The 15,291-nt window shown below is 42.0% G+C and overlaps 1 protein-coding gene across 7 annotated transcripts in view; it reads left to right on the forward strand.

Moving 5' to 3' along the window:
* The window catches only part of epha7 (eph receptor A7), a 102,043-nt gene that overhangs the window by 23,599 nt on the left and 63,153 nt on the right, over positions 1 to 15,291 (forward strand). For all 7 annotated transcript variants that reach the window (XM_074616422.1, XM_074616427.1, XM_074616423.1 and 4 more), the window contains exon 4: positions 3,381 to 3,536. In XM_074616422.1, coding sequence (XP_074472523.1) covers positions 3,381 to 3,536 — 156 coding nt within the window. The remainder of the gene's footprint in view (positions 1 to 3,380; positions 3,537 to 15,291) is intronic.

Here is a 15,291-nt window from a genome sequence, read left to right on the forward strand (position 1 = left end):
TGTCTTTTTTTCCCCTCTTGGAAAAAAAAAAAGGTCTTGTTTCACGAGGCTGTGGCAGTGCGATAAATGGAGAATGACAGGGCTTTCATGTAGCTGAAATGGGGATACCCTGAGCCCCGGCCTCGTCTTCATGACGCTCTGGAAGTGGTAAAACAAGAAAACTCAGATCCCTCTATCCTTCTCATTCCGGACCTGTCATGGGAGATGGTGGCCAATATATTTCCCTGGGAAAAAAAAAGGAAATAGCAGAACCCAGATCTGTAATGGAGGGGAGACCCAGTATGACAACCATTCCTCATTTCCCCCATGGCTCATGAAAAATGCATTTTATGTATAATTTGATAGTTTGTATGCAGAGCTATTCACAGAAGTATAGATTTCTCGCAGATTGTTTAAGAAATCATGTGGCCTGGATTGCAGCTTTTCGCCAGGCTTAGCTCTGGTTCGCACACACACAGCCGGTCACTGTGGATTAGTAGACTCTGAGGCTAAAATAGCCAGACCCCAGAATAGACGCTTTTACTTCTTACAAATGCATGTGAGTCGCTACAGTATGAATCAGTCTTGTGTTGCCTTTTACTCTCCGTCTTTACTTGCTGTCACGGGATTCATTTGTAACTTTAGAAAAAATTATAGGCGGGTGAATAATTTGGGTGTAAAGGCCTTTACACAGTGGGGGCGTGATGAATAAATGACACAAAAAATGCGAAATGATCGCCTGTGGGTATTATACGTCTAGGGCTTTTATTGTGAAAGGGAAGAACGAAAGGAGTGGATCTGGTCTGTGCTGTCTTTGTCACAGTTGAAAGGAGTAATAAAGTTTGCCATCCTGGTTCGGACTACGAAGCGTCCGTGTTGTTGTTTCATAAATACAGGCACAACTCAACCCGTTCCGCACAACCTGATTGGTTGATGCCTTTACCGGTGCTGCGAAAGCTCAGAAAAGTCGACCTAATTCTGAAATAAAGTACATCACTCTTTCGCAGTGTAATATTTGCGTTCTGTGTTAAAGTATTCATAGCAAAAACAACAGTTTGAAAAAATATAATGATGTGCGAATTAATTGCAAAAAATGCCACCGATGTGTGCAGGACTGGTCTCTTAGAAATAAAGCTCCCATACAATGACACCGCAGAAGTCCGGGTAGAGAGGGGTTTGGGGTGGATGGGTCAAACAAACGGAGGACTTTCACCCAGGAGACCACTGTTGGTAGCAAATGTACTTATTTTGAACCAAACCATGATATTTTTTACTAAATCTAACCAAGTAGTTTTGGTTTAAATTCACAACTTTAATGACGTGTTTAAAACTGTTACTAATCCAGGAGAAAGTAAGTTTCCCACGAAACGTAATTGAGAATGCAGTTCAGTTGTATGGGAACATGATTTTGTAGGAGACAGGCCTGCGGTGAGATGATTATCTCACCACACGCTTGGTGATGAGTCTTCCTTCATTAGTCATATCAATCCATCAGGTTTGTTTACCGTCTTAGTCAAAGGTAAAATGTTGAAATGATCCAGGTGCTCGTCCTCGATATGTATATTCTTATCTCTCTGCTCTACTGAAGAACGTTTCTTCTCAGAGATAGGACTCGTTATAAACAAGTCGGACCTCTTTACCGGCCTGAGGATTCATCAGCCTTGTTATTTACCTCTAGAAGTGAGAGGTTGTAGTTTATTCTGTCTCCAATGGGATATTTACGATCCTTTTTTTCATGACTCAGTTCTGTTCGATGAAGCCTGAGGGGGCAGGCTCAGTCAAAATACTGGCTGCTTCAAGATGGGAACATAATGGTTTGTTCTGTCATGCCCTCGTCGTGATTGGAATTCAGGTGTGAGGTGAGGACTCCTCCAGACTGTGTTTGCACAGGACTAATATCACCTGGAGACAGTCATCAGAAGATATACTGCTATGTGAACCTGACTCAGCTGGGGTTTACTAAATAAAAATTTCCGAGTATCTATTAAGTTTCTGGTTAACCCCTTAGAGACTCACATAGACCCGTTTTTGTCTTTTTTTAGGGGGGTACAGGGGGTCTTTAGGGGGAGATAGCAGGTCACCACTATGTGCCACTTATAAGTGGTTTATGTCATCTGAAAGCTGAGAACCTGAACATTTATTTGAGATGATCAGATTAGCACAGTGTGTCAAGTTGTTCTAGTCATCAATCAGAAATATTAATGAACTAATTAAATGAAATAAATTATGAAAGTTTATAAAGAGCTTAGAACATTATGATGGAAGTATATGATGGCCATTCTCATCCTTTAAATGTTTTTTACCACTTTTTTTACCACAGAATATATGAAAATGATCAAAAATTTCCTCCAAAATACCACATTAAGACACCAAGACCTTGAGGAACAACATATAAAAAAGCCATGCTGTGATTTGGCCTCAAAAACATTTGACATTTGGAGATTTCTGCAAGAATTGCATTTTCATTCACATATCTTGAGGTCAGAGGTCAAGAGACCTCTGTGAAAATGTAGCCTAACTTTGGAGCGTTATTTAACCTCCTTCCTGACGAGCTAGTATGACATGTATGGTACCAGTTTAATATGATACCACGTTTTCACTCTAGCTTTAGCCCGCTAGCCACTTAAGACCGTAATGTCGGCCGGATATTAGAGGGTGGGTATAATTGAATTTTTTTTATACCAGCATGGCCATATTAATCCATTACTGACCGCTTAGTTACTGCTTAGCACATATCTTGGTCACAGTTCTTTGATAACCAAATTTAAGGGGATCATTATCAAAAACTATAAAGCACTTATGTTGAAGTGAATATTGAGACATTTATTGATTTCATTTTTTTTTTTTTTTTTTAAACTTTAAAATATGGAAGTTTAAACATTTGCACTTTGTATCACTAGAAGTACATTTTGAGCTGTCCTCTCCACCAGAGGACTCTGGCTTATGTAAACGGGGGTCACATGACAAATCTTAGGGGTTGCAAGATGAATAATGGGACACGAGAGACGAAAAAGCTAAGTTCTGCTACACAACTTTGCTTTTTTTTGTAAAAAGTGGTTTAATTTACCTCTGAAAATTATTCAATTTGAGCAGTTTGAAGGGGAACTGTTTAATTATAAAATATGTGACTAACAGACACTAAAATATTTAAAGTGAAAAACAAAAAGGTTGGGAAACACCGCCCTATTCAGTCATCTTTTTATAATTTTTTTTAATATGACAAATTGTAAAATGAATCACCTGTCTTTCATTTGAGCAGATGTCATTATGCTGAGATTTATGAGCTAATAAATTACATGACACACAACACTGTCTGTGCAAACAGGGTTTATAACTTTCTGTTTTGTCCTCTCTTTGCCTCGGGCCTCACCCTTGTGTGTTTTTTTTCCCCTCTTCTACAGCATGCGGCCGTGGTTTCTACAAGTCTTCCTCCCAGGACCTTCAGTGCTCTCGTTGTCCGGCGCACAGCTTCAACGACCGCGAGGGCTCCTGGCGCTGCGACTGCGAGGACGGCTACTACCGAGCACTCTCTGACCCTCCGTCTGTGGCCTGCACAAGTAAGTCCGCCATGCTCCGTTGCCAAGCAAACACAGTGCAGATCACTTCATGGGATCTGAATTTAAACAGACGCACATGGGAGGAAACACAAAAAAAAAAAAACACACAGTCCAGAGCCCACGGCAGACCTGCTCAGCCAGTCTGCACTGGTCTCATGAAAGGCCCAGATGTGTTCCGTGGCAGTTCCTCTGCCTCCCAGTATGTCATTATAATTATGTTTGCAGGCTTGCATGTCTGTTTTCTGTCTTAGCTGGTTGCTAATGATGAGAGGAGCAATTTGCCATTTCCCGTCTGAAAGATTGCAATTACAGTCAGCAGCAGCGGCAGCCCAGGCAGCGCCCTGCGTCTTCATTTGTCCTGGCCAGTGTAACAGTTATGTGACAGCCATTGATGGCTTATTTACACAGGCCGGGGGATTCAGTCGGAAAGGGTGGGGCTGATTTGCTCCAAATCCATTCTCAAACAAGTTTATTTCAAGGTGCTCCTGGATGTTTTTTTCTCTCTCTGTTGCTTTCAGCTACTGTGCAATGGGGGAGTGTCAAACCCCAGCAGGGCAACGTTAACACTCTGCTTTATCTGCCGAGGTAAACAGCACCCCTAAACATAATCTCTACACCTTATCTGTGAGCCGGCTTCATTCCTCTGATAATGTATCACAAGACTCCCGGATAGGCCCACGGGCTTCTGGCTGCTAAATGCGCACCGTCGTCATTCTGTTTTTTGACATATCTATTAAGAAAGAGTGTGGCTAAATTAACATTTTAAGATTGTGGTAATTTATTTTGTCGCATTTTCCGTGGATTAAAAAACAACAAAAACAGATATGCATACGCGGGAAAATCAGCATGCCTGGTTCACATCCTGAGCGCTGCCGCTTTTTCCCTGAACACCCAAAGTAGGCCAAGTCAGAATCTCTAACGTGTGTGTGTATGTGTGTGTGTGTGTGACAGAGAGAGACTGCTGGTGAGATATTATGCAAATGTTACGAGCGCTGCATTGGCTTGTCTATGCATTAAATCAGAGAATCAAAGAGAGGATTACACGGATTGGAGTTTGGATTTAATGTTGTAAATATCAAATAAAAAGTGTCATTTATACGCGTCTGTAAAGCAGCTCGTTGAGCAGCGTCTCCGTCTCTGCCAAAGTATTTCCATTTATTTCAACACACAGGTGTGTTTATACGATACCGGTGTGTGTTCTTCTTCGGTCATGAATTATTTGGCACATGCTTTGGAAGTTTGCACCTTTTCTTAGCTTTCCAAAATAATGTTTCTACTGGATGTGGGTTTATTATCTTTATATTATATTATGCATAATTGATATAATATATTATCAGGAAAAACATTTAAATTAAAACAGTGGGTAAAATGGAGGGTAACTTGGATAAGAAAGTTTTTCCTCTCTCATTGTTAATGAGCTATGATTCTCCACAAGCGTTATTTGTCATTAAAATATAAACCTTCAACATACTATATACTTGTTCTAATCATGTTTTGATATTCTTTAAATGCTGGCATTCAGACTAAAATCACATTTCAGTATTGTTCAAACCATAGACTGTATATAATTAGTGGACGTAGTCACTGTGACGTCACCCATTGGTTTGTAGACAAATCAAACCAACTCAACTTGGACTTTAACACCAATGACTCATGACTTCACTAACACTAGTCATTCCCAGCAAGTCAACACTTAATTCCCCAGATCTCTCTTTTTTTAATGATAAAGGTCATTCGCACTTGTTTCAACAAACTTCTTTTAACAAATAAATAGAAATTTTAAAAAGCATTCATGATTTTTGTAAAATGGATGCATTATGACATCATTACTGTGTTGTTAATTTGGTAAAGAGTGCATTATGACTCAAAACTCAAAGTATAGGACTTGGGACTTGACTCAAGACTTGTCTGTCTTGACTTGAGACTTGTCAGTCTTGACTCGGGACTTGTCAGTGTTGACTTGGGACTTGACTCGGGACTTGTCAGTCTTGACTTGGGTCCTGACTCGGGACTTGACTATCATGACTTGGGATTTCTCAGTCTTGACTTGGTACTTGTCAGTCTTGACTTAGGATTTGACTGTTTTGACTTGGGACTTGACTATCTTGACTTGGGACTTGTTAGTCTTGACTTGGGACTTGTCAGTCTTGACTTGGGACTTGTGAGTCTTGACTTGGGACTTGACTGTTTTGACTTGGGACTTGACTATCTTGACTTGGGACTTGTTAGTCTTGACTTGGGACTTGTCAGTCTTGACTTGGGACTTGTTAGTCTTGACTTGGGACTTGTGAGTCTTGACTTGGGACTTGACTATGTTGACTTGGAACTTGTCAGTCTTGACTTGGGGCTTGACTCGGTACTTGTCAGTCTTGACTTGGGACTTGACTCTGGACTTGTCAGTCTTGACTTGGGGCATGACTGTCTTGACTTGGGACTTTTCAGTCTTGACTTGGGACTTATCAGTCTTGACTTGGGACTTGACTCGGTACTTGTCAGTCTTGACTTGGGACTTGACTGTCTTAACATGGGACTTGACTATCTTGACTCGCGACTTGACTATCGTGACTCGGGACCTGTCATTCTTGACTTGGGACTTGACAGTCTTGACTTGGGACTTGACAGTCTTGACTTGGGACTTGAGTGCAAAGACTTGAGACTTACTTGTGACTTGCAAAAAAGTCTACCTCAGCAGAAGACATGTTTGTTTGCTGCTTGTGGTGAGATTCCTTTTGCTCTGAGTCAGACCTGTTAATGACGGCGTCAGCAACTGACTCTTGGAAAATGAAATGGCATTATCCCACAACTGTCACTTATGGCTGCATGGAGTGGCTGCTGTTGAGGGGAAGTTACATAGTCTTGCTGAACGTATTAAAGCTCTTATACATGGCTCAGATTTTGTCCGTTGAACTCCATTCCCATCACCGTCTGACACAAACAAGGACATAACTCAAACTGCGCTAATTTGAGGCCGACCAATGACCACAAACCACCAATCTCTCCGTGTAGCACAGAGGCAACCATACAGATCCTGTTCTAACAGACAGGTCCATTACTCACTTCTCCAACCATCCTAATCGGATGTTAACGCTTCACTCTAACATCTCCCGCTGAACAAGGGCAGGAGGACTCGCATGCGGCGGTGAGAACAGAACAGGAGAAAGTTCCCACTTCTTTGCGGTGTCCTCTGGCTGTTCCCCTCTGGGTAATCACCTTGGCCAAGTAGCGTAGTAATTACTGAAGTTGCCTAATGCACACTTTCCATTATTCATTTTCATTAACTTCGGGTCTACACTTGATGACCCCATACCATTATATGTAAATATGTATTTTTAACTTGTATGAATAGCTTCGCCCTCCTCCTCATTCACCCGGCACAATTTTTCGCACGCCTTTTCTGTACGTGCATTTCCTCATTCATCGCTGGATTAAGTCGGTGTGACCAATAGTCACTGTGATTTCCTTTTTTCAAGCCTTATCCAGACCAGGAGAGAATAGTAATTGAAAATGAATTTGCACTGCCTGAACAAATAGCTTGATTGACAGATTTTTTTAAATAGGGGTTTGTAAAGCTACCATATCGTATAGGCCTTAGCAAAACAGTGAGATGGATCTCTGGCGCACAGAGATTAAGAAATGTGTCTATGAGGATTTGAGAGGAAATGAGATGAAGATGTAATGTGGGGACATGGAAAGCCAAATCCACGCTGAATAAAGATGAGGGAAGAAGTTCCAAAAACATAGCTCCGGATCCATTGTTTCCCTATATGTGTTGAGAGGGGGCGGAAGGAAGAAAAAACACTTTGGTGTTTTTTGAATGTTTGTCCACGGCATTCATATGCAAAGTTGTGAGAAAATGAGATATATGGGGGACGGCCATGGGGAGGCGTTTTCTCCAGAAGCAACACACAAGACAGGAGCTGTTGACAGGTTGGGGAGTATAGGCATCAATCACGCAACAGCTGTGGGCAGCGCTGGTGCAAGCTAGGGGCTGAAAAGGGCAGTTGTGAGCGGTCGTCTGCTCCTCCCAGTTCCCCCGACCCCCCACCCCCGCACCCCTTGAAAATGTGCCACCTCGACAAGTTGACGTCCGTCAGAGGGTCCATCCTGCCTGGAGTTGCTAGGGGACTGTGAACGGGCTGCAGAATGTAGGGGCTAGTGTTGATACCACACTAGAACCAGTGTTAAACTAATAATCCATTTGTTTTTGTTATTTCTGGGCATCATGCTATACTTCTATAGCTGTGCAGATGGTTTCTTTGGTTATATTTTGATTGAAAGCAACTTTATTTAAGAATATACACTATAAAGTAGGGCTGTCAATTGATTAATAATCACAATTAATCGCATGATTGTCCATAGTTAATTGTGATTAATCACTCATTTTTTAATCTGTTCAAAATGTACCTTAAAGGGAGATTTGTCAAGTATTTAATTACAAATATGCTTGCTTTATGCAAATGTATGTATATATTTATTATTGGAAATAAATTAACAGCTGTGTGATTTGACTATGACTTGCCCCAAACTGCATGTGATTATCATAAAGTGGCCATGGCAGTTTTTCCTCGCCAAAAAGTGTGTTCAAGTTTGGAGCGTTCTTTAACTTCCTTCCCAACAAGCTAGTATGACATGGTTGGTACCAGTGGGTACCTTAGGTTTTCTAGTTTCATATGATGCCAGTATATTCACTCTGGCTATAAAACTGAGCCTGCTATAACCTAAAAATCGCAAGTTTCATTAAAACTAATTTGTGTTAACACGTCATTATTGCGTTAACTTTGACAGCCCTACTATGAACGCATTTTATCAACGTAAATTTTTCAGATGCTGAGTCTAGATTTTGACATAACTCCCTTTAACCAGACAGGACCTCTTGAATATGTAGGTAAAAAATGAAGGAAGTATGGTAAAGGTTCTAGTAACAGTTATGGTATAGATGTAAAACAGAAAGAATGTCTTTGCCATTTCAGTTTATAGGCCTGATGCATGTATGAATGAACAAAACACATTAGTAAGTTATCAAATTACCACGAAGTACCTGCTGCACAATTAATATGGAGCCTTGGCATCCTTAAAGCCAAAGTTATACTTTGTGCGTCTGCGAGGGTCCGTTAGGGTTCGTGTGAATCAATTTCGTCATCAGAGTGTGTACGATGTAGGATCTGTGCCGATGTCCACGTACCGCTAATTTGTTGTGACCACGCGGAACTGTCCAGACTTGTCAGCCACTTCGCAACAAGTGGTAGCATAGCGATGTGGAGCGTGTTCTCCAAGCGGACAGTGTAAACAGAACTACTACGCGTCCGTGTTGTCCGCAGCTGTCCGTGTACGTGTCGTTTGAGAGTATAACCGAGGCTTATGGGTCTGGAGCCTGTGGGAAGTTGCTCGCTTTGCTGTGATGATGATTACATTAGTCTACCCATCCATTATATATATGCCCTTTTCCTTTTCTTTAGTGAGTACAATGTTGACGTAATCAATAGAACTGATAGGTTGTAATAAACCCGGGGAAAGCACACAACATATCAGTGAAATGTCCAAATCTGAATGCCATGCTGTTATTAACTTAGATGTAATAATTTGAAATGATGCTGATCAACACATAAAGCCTCTCTGACCCCGTCCTCGTCATGCACATGCACATGCAAATTCAATGTAAATTGCTGCATGCTTTTTTTTATCCTCAATGTAATTGGACATGCAAATAGGGACCGCAGACACTTCACTCACAACAAGATTCACAAATACCACCACATGCAAGGACATCTAAGAGTTCATATGAAGACATCACACTCACAGTTTGACAAGTCACAATGGGCATCATTTCACAGACATGACAAGCACCGAGCACCAGGTAGATGCTTTTATCAACACTTCAATTTTGTATTTTTACTTTTTGCATATATTTCTCAGTAGCTACGGTGCGGAACAAAGTCTATCTTTGCTAAAAATATTACATATATAAATATAAAATATGTTCATAGTTTTAACACTGTCTTAGTGATGCTCTCCTTTCACTTTTTATTCCTGTCCATGTGTCGTCATCTCTCCACAGGCTGAAATGGAGTTTTAGCGTGCAGCTCACATTTTGTGCAAGTCACAAATCCATTATTGAATTCAGTGTGGTACTGAAGTATTACTGAAATGTTGTTTATTACAGCAGGATCCGGAGGCCCTTCAGATAAAAAAAAATAAAAAAAATCTTGGAGCTCGTCTCCTCCTCTTCTGCATGGCTTCACTCCTACAGGTCCTGCTGCAGCCACATCATTAGAGGCTAGGTCACGGGGGTCACAACACACATTTGTCGAGTGAGGATTACCTCATGGGCGATTTGAATACCACTCACCCCTGCCGCCCCTCTCCCCACAGCTCCCCAATTAGAGCACAGCCAGCTAATAGGCTGCGGTGGGTTAAGGCAGCCCGGAGCACCTCTCAAGGCAGATAAGCGCCGGATTCTTCTCTCCTAAGCTTGGATTTACTCAGGTCTCACAACTCTGCACAGAGTGGAGATGGGCTTTGGAACATGACCTAAAAGCGATCCGCTACTATCCTATGCTTTCTATACGGTGGATTATTAGATGTAGTGGATGCTGAGGACTGTTTTTGACCATTTTTACACATTGGAGTTGTTTATTCCACAAAATCACAGGTTCGGCTTTAAAATCTGTTCCATGTTAGCATGCAAATGATGTGGCAGGAAACATAAACTGTGCATGCATCCATATTTATGCACAACAACAAAAATACCCTCACACACACACACACTCACCCATGCTTGGTGACAGTGGCAGCGTTGGAGGGATTGAGACATTTCAGGCTGTGGGGGCTCTGGCAGCCTAATCCGTGAAATGAAACTTGACTGGGAGGAGGGGTGAGAGGAGAGAACACGGAAAGATAAGACAGAGCGGGGCCAGTGAGAGACAGAGAAAAAGAGTAAAAAGAAGAGGGAGAGCGACAAGCCCTTGAGCTATGAGGACGAGCAGACAGACAGAAAGACAGCGGAAGGCTCAGTCTGCAGCGCAGATCTGCGCCGGAGGTGAAGTGGGGGCAGAGTTTCATATTCCCGAGTCCAGACAGAGCATATTCAGAGAAACAAAGTGACGCCAAGACAGAGGAAGAAAGAGAAAGAGGGGGTTCAGTATGCTTAAAAATAACTGGGTAGTATGATGAGTCATCTCACCACGTCTGAAAGGAAAAGTGTGGATACTTCCATAGACTTCTTTCCCCATCGTCACGAATATGCCTTTCTAGTTTTTTGCTGGTGTGTCACGTTTGACGTCACGGACACGCCTGCCAAAGCAGGGTTAGTAAACAGTGAGTAATAAAGTGTTACGGTGGTTACTTAGTTTTTATATCTGTTACTCTTCAAACTCTCAAACCACAGTTGGTGATTGTTGGATCAGTGGAAAGCCTGTCAAAGACAGTTTTGATGAGTTCTATTTTGTTTCTGTCTGAGTTTCAATAGAGTGTGTCTCGATGATGAGCGAGGTAAAATATCTGTAGTCTGACTGGAGTCTGGTTGCTTTAAAGAGAGCATATTAATTATGTTTTGTACATTAATACATTGTAGTAATTATCCAAATCCCTGTTGATCTGATTAATTATATATTAGGGCTGACCCAAATGCTTCGAAGCTTCGACCGTTGCCATGGCAATCAACCCTCAAATCAGTATTCGAATGCTTTGTTCTTTTTTTTTCTTTCTTTTATATATGTAAGTATAAAGTAAAATACAAATCCAAAAATAGCCCATGAAATAAGGAATAATCCCACAACATTATTTATATTCAACATTATCAGTTATTCTCAGACAGATATTGCTGTTTGTTGTGTGTAGAGATGTGTGTGTGTGTGTCAGCCTGCTACGCCGCACCGCGCCACGCTGCAAAGCTTCGAACACCTTTGAATATTTCTCACTGAACTTCAAAGCCCAAAAAATGGTATTCGGGACAGCCCTACTGTATATTCACTTCAAAACGCCTCACACAGCATCATGCCGGAAAAGGGGCGGAAATTAGTGTGTCCACCTGGGCGTCATGTTTCCATCACTGCTGATCGGAAATGGAGCCGATAAATACCTGTGAGTCATTTGTCTCAGGAATGAATGTCGATTGTAACCTTTCCCACTGAAGACAAAAGCCACGTGTTAGTGAGTTTTTTGTCCAGTGGGAAAGGGGCTAAATTGTACACTTTCAGACCGTCTCTCCTCTAAATGGTGTTGCACACTGGGATTGTCTGTTACAAATGTGTCTCCAGTGTACACATTAAGATCCGATTGAGAGCCGACCAAGCGGGTCGAGTGAACGATTAACTGTGTTTTTAATACCCACCCGAGCCGCTATGAGAGCCAATCCGCACCACCCGACACGCAAAAATATGCGTTAATCTACTACCCAAACCTGACCTGCAAACCGGCAACTATACAGTATAGTAGCACATTTGTCCCTTACTAAGTCGGTTTGCAGGTCGGTCAATTGTTAGGTGTGCTCGAGAGAAAGTGACAGAGAGAGGAGGAGAAGGTGGACTATTGCACACAATGCTACTGTAAGTTATTAATAACTTACTCTGAATGCTTCTTTGTCACTTTTTAACCTGCCCTACCTCCAAACCCGTGATATTTTCTAGTGGCTAAGCACCCGAACCCGCCCGACCGTTGATCCGTACCTCATGTTCACTACTGCCCACATAGTTGTTGTATGTAGATTGAAAACACAATTCCATTTACACTCGTGGTCACAATGCGTCCCTGACCACTTCCTGGAGGTGGTTTGGCCGATCGGATCACAATCCGTCTTCAGTGCATTTCGGGTGCATTTACACCTGTACTTTCATGTGGTCAAGCACTAACTGATTAAAAATCCGATCACCCAAAACGCATTTTAACACCAGGTGTAAAGGTGGTAGGAGTTCCAGATGTCAGGTGATCCGTCAAGCATTCCGTTTTGAAGCATACTGAGGCCTTTAGAGGAAGAAAAGAAGAGTGTTCATCTGAAAAAAACAACAACACAAAAAACAAAGGTCACACAGATCCAGGGTCAGCCTAATCTAATTTCCTTTTCGCCTCTTGTTGCCGAGATATCACCGCTTTGATCTGTGGCACCTGAGACCCAAATGAGAGTGGCACGAGCAAAGCATGAGATGTTATCATCGCTTACCGTGGCCATGGAGACGCTAGAATAAAAGACCCCTCAGATTCAGACCTGGAGGTGTGTGTGTGTGTGTGTCTAAGTGTGTATGCGTCGTGGCACACCGTCTCTTTGTCTGTGAGGAAGATTGAGAGCGCGGGTCGAGTGTCAATACCAAGGCTGAAGTCGAGTGTCGCTATCAGCAGTCACTCCTCTCCACTTCACCTGCCACAGGTGGCTCTTTCATCTTCCCAGTCCACGGTCTCTTATCTCGCCCGATGATCATGAATATGGATGTCTCCGTCGAGTCCTCGGTTCTAATGGGTGGAACGGGGAAAAACAACTAAGTGCTGTATTAATGAGCCCGAATATTGCGATAGCAGTTTGGGCTCTATGCATATGCATGACCTATTTTGTTAGTTAATGTGACAAATTTAATGAGTTGAGAGGTCCCTCCCCGAGATTCCCTCGAAGAATACATCCTGAGAAAGTAGAGCGCTTTTTAAATCTCCCGGAGAACAAAAAATGAAGATGTTCTTAAAGCTTTCATAAACAAAGAATACAAGTCATATAATCTTTACTGCGTCGGTGGGAGTTTATTTATATCAACATCTGGGCCGTAAAAGCCAACAGCCTGGAATTTGAAAGATGAAAGCAGCAATTTGTTATTCATTGTTTTACGGGATGAGCTAATCTCTTTGCCATTACGTGAGCATTTACAGGCAAACGGTCTGTGGTCCTGTGCACTTTTAATGGCACGGAGCTAGTCGTTACTGTGTGTCAAGTGAAACTGTATACGGCAGTTACGGCGCGGTGATAATCCAGGTTTAAATCTTGTTCATAAATTCTGTGGGCGAGTCAGTCTTTGAGTCTTTTTTTGGAGGACGTTAACTTTAAGTGTCCTGCTGTCTGTATGATTTAGCTCTCTAAGGCAGCCCAGTAAAGCCATCATCTCCAGCTGGGATAGCTGTATATTTTTGGAGAACAGGAAAGACTTCATAGCAGCTGCACATTTGATGCTGTTAACAATCGGTATGTAAACAAAGCCCTTAGTCCATCTGGATGAATCAGTAGCTGCGTTTGAATGCATGAGGTCAGGTTGTTTCAGAATTTAAATATGAGGAACTTGGCTCAGCTCTGAGGAGCTTTTTTTTTATAGCATCCTTCAGCTAATTGTTTTGGTTTTTACGGCCAGCAACTTTTGTGCTCTCATCAACCTCATTTCCAGCAGCATCAGGCAGCTTTTGAACTCACTGTGCACGACCTGCTCAGCACCAAACAGCAGCAAGACACAGTTAGAGACTGACATAGTGGAACATAGCAGCTAAAGACAAAAACAGATCTTGCAGGAGAGTGAAAATTGGACTCACATTCATCATGTGGCACAGAACACAACTGCAAGTTAAAGTTAATTTATTGCCATATCTGCGCTGTGTCTACTGAATGTGTAAACAGGCAATAGTTTTCCCCCCAAGTGGCCAAAAGAACAAAGTTTTCAGTTAGAAATTTAAGAAACTGAGGTCAGTTAATAATTGCTAAGTCAAGTTTCTGAGAGTTGCTAGTAAAGCTTCATTTTCTAAGTAAAGAAGCTTCAAGTCAGATTACTAATATGTCACACTGCCCAGTCATCACAGGTTTTGCCGTGCTAGCATCTAAATTAAGTCAGGATCACTGCTCATGCATAATTACCAGCCGTGACAGTGTGTGCGGCTGGTTATTCACCTTGTGAGTCTGTGTGAGTCATCGTGGAAAAATATGGTCCTTGAGACACCTGGTGTAGCGGGAACTACCACAGAGGAGGTTTTAACTACTTTCCCAGGTGTTTATATGTCTGTGGACAGATTTTGTCACAGTGATAGCGTCACAAATGTGCAATATGCTGTCATGAAACTTTACAGGTTTGTAGTTGAGATTAAAAAAAAGGCCGAGTTTGAAGATGGGTGTGGTCCAAGCAAGGGCGTTGTGAGCTGCTGTTGTGATCCCATCATGACATGTTTGAAGGTTGAAGTGCTGTGACACATCAAATAAAATGACTAATAACAAAAAAAAACAAAGAAGGTTTTCTGGAGAATGTCGGCATGCTAATAAGTTAACAATAATTGTTTTTAAACTCTTAATTTAATGAGTTAAGCAAACGATCGGTTGGACATTTAGTAAACTCATCACTTTTAGTTTCAAGACAAGAATGATTTTAAGTTCTGGAATGGTTCTGAATGTGATAACTAGGGTATTTAAGTGGGCCTGACATGAAGCTGAAAACCCTCTTACACTGTAAAACAGGACAGGACATAAAAACTGTGGTGAATGAACTCTACTATGAAATTATTCCCCCTTTGAAACTCTGGGCTCCACTCCTTGATTTCACAGCCTTTTAACACTGACCTTGGTGCCTGCCAGAGCTGACTTCCTTTCACTGTACCTGTACTATTTTTTTTTCTGGATCTGAGTCTTATTATAATTGAGTGTCAGTGTTTGGCTCTAGGGCTGGAGCTGGCATGTCCTGTAGTGTGTGTGTTTTTTTTTCTTAGAGAACAGTGAAAGCACAGATTCAGTCAATGCACACTCTTGGCTGTCACTTTCCTTGGCACTCAGTTATTTAATTCTGGCTTCCTCTGTGTCCACCTCTGACAG

This window comes from Sebastes fasciatus, chromosome 18 (assembly GCF_043250625.1).
Source record: "Sebastes fasciatus isolate fSebFas1 chromosome 18, fSebFas1.pri, whole genome shotgun sequence".
Classification (NCBI taxonomy): Eukaryota; Metazoa; Chordata; class Actinopteri; order Perciformes; family Sebastidae; genus Sebastes; species Sebastes fasciatus.